The following is a 4,220-nucleotide window of genomic DNA, read 5'->3' as shown; positions in this document are numbered from 1 at the left end:
GGTACCGACGTTTTGTACCCGACTTCGCCAAACTAGTCCAGCCGCTTAATGCCCTACTCCGAAAGAAGGTGAAATGGGAGTGGACCGACGACCACCAGAAGGCATTTAAGGCGGTCAAGGCCAGGCTGGTCGCAGACCCAATCCTGGCATGCCCAGACTTCACGAAGACGTTCATCCTGCAAACAGACGCCAGCGACTACGGGCTCGGTGCCAGACTCACGCAGCATTCAGATCAAGGCGAGAGAGTAATCTCGTATTCAAGTCGCTCCCTAAATGGAGCGGAAAGGAATTACTCCGCAACGGAAAAGGAATGCTTGGCGATTGTATGGGCCATAAGAAAGTTGCGACCATACCTGGAGGGATACCACTTCAAGGTAATCACGGATCATATGGCACTGAAGTGGCTCAACAGCATAGAGAGCCCGTCGGGAAGGATTGCAAGATGGGCACTGGAACTCCAGCAGTATGATTTTGAGATATCCTACCGGAAAGGCCAACTTAACGTCGTGGCGGATGCCCTGTCAAGACAGCCATTGCCAGCGGAATGCCGCCGCATGAAGACAAAGAAGGCAGACCCGAAGACAGCGGAACAGGGACGCGATTGGATAGCAGAGATGAGGAACAAGGTGGAGCAAAACCCGCGGAAATACCCAGACTACTTGCTGGAGGGCGAACAGATGTATCGCCACATACCCCACAGGGCGGGGAACGAGGACGTGGTCGCGTGGAAGCTATGCGTACCCAGAGGATCAAGACAGAGGGTGATAGCGGAAAACCACGACGCACCAACAGCCGGTCACTTAGGAAGCAGGAAGACGATCGCAAGAGTGGCTGCGAGGTACCACTGGCCGGGCATGCACCGGGACATCAGAGCCTACGTACGCGGCTGTGAGAGCTGCATGAAGTACAAGCCGAATCAGCTGCAGGCTGCAGGCAAGATGTTGACGCAGATTCCCGAGGAGCCGTGGGCGACAGTGTGTGCCGATTTCGTCGGGCCACTGCCGCGGTCAAAACACGGCAATGCTATGCTGCTCGTGCTGGTGGACCGATTCTCGAAGTGGACCGAGTTGGTGCCGATGCGGAAGGCGACCACGGAATCTCTACAGAAGGCAATAAGAGAGAGGATCGTCTCACGGTACGGCGTCCCTAAAGTGTTAATCACGGACAACGGGGTACAATTCACAAGCAGGGCGTTCAAAAGATTTCTGGAAGAATTGGGGGTGCGACACCAATTCACTGCACCATACACGCCGCAGGAAAACCCGACAGAAAGAGCAAACAGGACGGTTAAGACGATGATCGCCCAGTTCGCGGGGGCCGACCAGAGGACCTGGGACGACAAATGGCCGGAACTACAGCTGGCAGTGAATACCAGTGTGGCGGAGTCCACCGGGTACTCGCCAGCGTTCGTCACCCAGGGTCGAGAACCTAGGCTGCCGAAAGCTCTTTTCGACGAGAACACAATCGGAACCGGAAAGGCGACACAAACACCGAAAGAAAATGCACAAAAACTGTCGGAAATTTTCGAACTCGTCAGGCGCAATATGGAGAAGGCAGCACAGGATCAGGCAAGGCATTACAACCTGCGAAGGAGACCGTGGACGCCAAGGATTGGTGATACGGTCTGGGCAAAGGAGCACCACCTGTCCAAAGCGGTGGAAGGCTTCGCGGCGAAATTGGCCCCCAGATATGACGGGCCATTCACAATCACTAATTTTATTTCCCCGGTAATTTGTAATTTACGGCACAGCCAGAATGGCAAGGAAAAGAGGGCTCACATTAGCGAGCTGAAGCCGAGCACAACCGAAGGGGAAAAATAGAGGTGACCGTCATACTGGGGGCGCACTGTACGTGTGTTTCGCGAGAAAGGGAGAGGACGATACGGAGTATCGAAGAAAATGGCCTCCCACACACACGTATACGTTTGGAGCGCGAGCGCCTGGAGCGCGAGACGCGGGTCAGAGAAGGGTACACAGCCGCATGCATATAACGGATCACTCACACTAACAAACCGAAAGAGAGCGGCGGGAAGGATCCCGTTACCGGTACAGATCCACCAAATAACGGGAGTGGCGGAAATAAGGAAACCGAGCTGTCATGGGGAACCACGTGGGAAGATTCGGTCTTTTCAAAAACTACGATCGAGATGGCCGGACGCAAACAGCAACAGCAGCAGCAGAAGCAGCAGCAGCAGAAGCAGCAGCAGCAGAAGCAGCAGCAGCAGAAGCTGCAGCAGCAGAAGCAGCAGAAGCAGAAGCACCAGCAGCAACAGCAGCAGCAGCAACAGCAGCAGCACCAGCAGCCGCAACAACAGCAACAGCAGCAGCCGTTGCCCATGAAGCAGCTACGCAAGCGTAAGGTCGGCGCGGAGGGCCGCGACCAGCGGCAACAGCCAGGGGCGAAATGGGGGCGTCGGCGCACGTCGTCGGCCCTCCAGCTGCTGGCGTCCCCGCTGGTATCGCGGTCGCCGTCGCCGGCCTGGTGCGAGATGTCGGAGAGGGAGGTGTCCTCCGACGAGGAGGTCGACGGCGGCCCCACCGCGGAGATGGTCACGGTGGAGCTGTCGTCGACAGAGGAGGACAGCGGCGGTGAGACCGTAACGCCCGTGGTCTCGTCGGATGAGGACGACGACCGGCGGGCGGCGAAGGCCAGGAGGAGCTACAGGCAGCTCAGGCGGGCCGTGGCGGGCGGCGATTTTATCCGATGCGGAACGGAGGCTCCGTCGGGGGACTCCGCAGAGGTGGCAGCCATTGTGGCCAGGCGCCAATGGACGCTGCGACGGCTACAGGAGCAGGACAGGGAGAGGGTGGCGGCGTGGGAGGCGTGGCAAGTGCGCCTCCAGCAGGCAGAGGAAGAGGAGGCCGAGTTATGGAGGCCGCCTCCAAGGTCGCCGTCGGCGTTATCGTCGTCGTCGTCGTCGTCGTCGTCGTCATCGTCGTCGTCGTCGTCGTCGTCGTCGTCGTCGTCGTCGTCGTCGTCGGCGTCATCATCACCGCCGAAGCGGCCGTCGCCACCGCCGAGATCGCCACCACCGCCACCGCCGAAATTGCAATCGCCACCACCGCCACCGCCGAAATTGCAATCGCCACCGCCATCGGCGAAACTGCCGTCGCCACCGCCGAGACGGCCGTCGCCGCCGAAGCTGTCACAGCCGCCGCCGCCGAAGATGTCACCGCCTCCTCCGCCGGCGTGGGTGTGGCCACCACGGCCGGAAGGACCGTTGCCGTCGTCGACGCCGCCGCTGCCGCGAGGGCCGCCACCGTCGCCACCGCTACCGCCGCCACTGCCGCAAGGGCCGCCGCCGTCACCACCGCCGCCGCCGCCAGGGTCGCCAGTGGCAAGAAGCACGCCGCCACTGCCGCAAGGGACACCGCCGTCGGCGCCGCAACCGCCGCCACGACCGCCGAAGCTACTCCGGCAGGTGTCGTGCCCGGAGGCCCAGGCACCGAAGAGGCCCACCTTGCGGAGGACGGTGTCGGTGGAGCCCGCCGGGCGGGAGATATCCCTTGCGGAGTGTCCGGAGGCGGTGAGGGTCGAGGCGGAGAAGCAGGCCCAACGAGGGAGGACCCAGCGGTGGGCCAAGCTGATGTGGTCGGAGGGGGCCCGCTACCGCATTAAGATGGCGGGCGGGCGGGCCAGGGTGTTCAAAACAAAATAAATGCCTCGCCAAGTGCCATGGAATCGGCTGTGTATTTAGGGGACAGGGGTGGGTAATGCCGGAGGTGGACCGGTCAAGAAAAACATACACAAAAAAACAGGCAAACACAAAAAAAAAAAAAATACACAAGAAAAAAATGTAGATGGGGCTGGACGGGTCAATGACCCCGCAAGGGGCGCGAGCCAGGCGCGCGGGCCGGCAAGGAGCGAGGCGAGAGGGGGTCAGCGACAGACCCAACGACTCCATGGACGTCCGCCCGAGGACCATCTGCCGGGCGCGACGGGCCAAGGATGGCGCCCGGCGCATGAAGAGGAAGCAGCGACTGGCAGCCGGGACAAGCTGGAATAAAAGGAGGAAAAGGTAAGCCGAGGAGCGGCCAAATATTTCACAAACTTACCTGGAAGCAAGCCCGGGCCTCCAGTCCAAAGGGGCTGCTGGGGTAGATGGGGCAGTGGAGGGGAAAAGGGGCCAAGAGAGGGCCTGCCGGGACGCGCTGCATCATGTTGGGCGCCCCGGCACATAGTCATCGGGGAGGCGCTCGCAGCTCAACCCGGAAAAGATG

General features: G+C 60.6%; 1 protein-coding gene across 1 annotated transcript; it reads left to right on the top strand.

Annotated features, from left to right (window-relative positions):
• The first annotated feature begins 2,335 nt into the window (after positions 1-2,335).
• Positions 2,336-3,658, top strand: LOC122320065 (MAGE-like protein 2). Its single transcript, XM_043208141.1, has 2 exons — positions 2,336-2,886; positions 3,022-3,658. Exons 1-2 carry the CDS (start codon positions 2,336-2,338, stop codon positions 3,656-3,658), a joined length of 1,188 nt encoding a protein of 395 aa, XP_043064076.1.
• The last annotated feature ends 562 nt before the right edge of the window (positions 3,659-4,220 follow it).

The sequence above is a fragment of the Drosophila ficusphila genome, unplaced genomic scaffold (genome assembly GCF_018152265.1).
Source record: "Drosophila ficusphila isolate 14025-0441.05 unplaced genomic scaffold, ASM1815226v1 contig_414, whole genome shotgun sequence".
In the NCBI taxonomy this organism is placed as follows: domain Eukaryota; kingdom Metazoa; phylum Arthropoda; class Insecta; order Diptera; family Drosophilidae; genus Drosophila; species Drosophila ficusphila.
This window is presented reverse-complemented; position numbering and strand designations above follow the sequence as displayed.

Bases quoted from the DNA above. Each gene is read 5' to 3' on its own strand.
- LOC122320065 (XM_043208141.1), top strand. From the start codon at position 2,336: ATGAAGCAGCTACGCAAGCGTAAGGTCGGCGCGGAGGGCCGCGACCAG. The intron at 2,887-3,021 runs GTCGCCGTCGGC...GCCACCGCCGAG, and splicing joins TTATGGAGGCCGCCTCCAAG to ATCGCCACCACCGCCACCGC.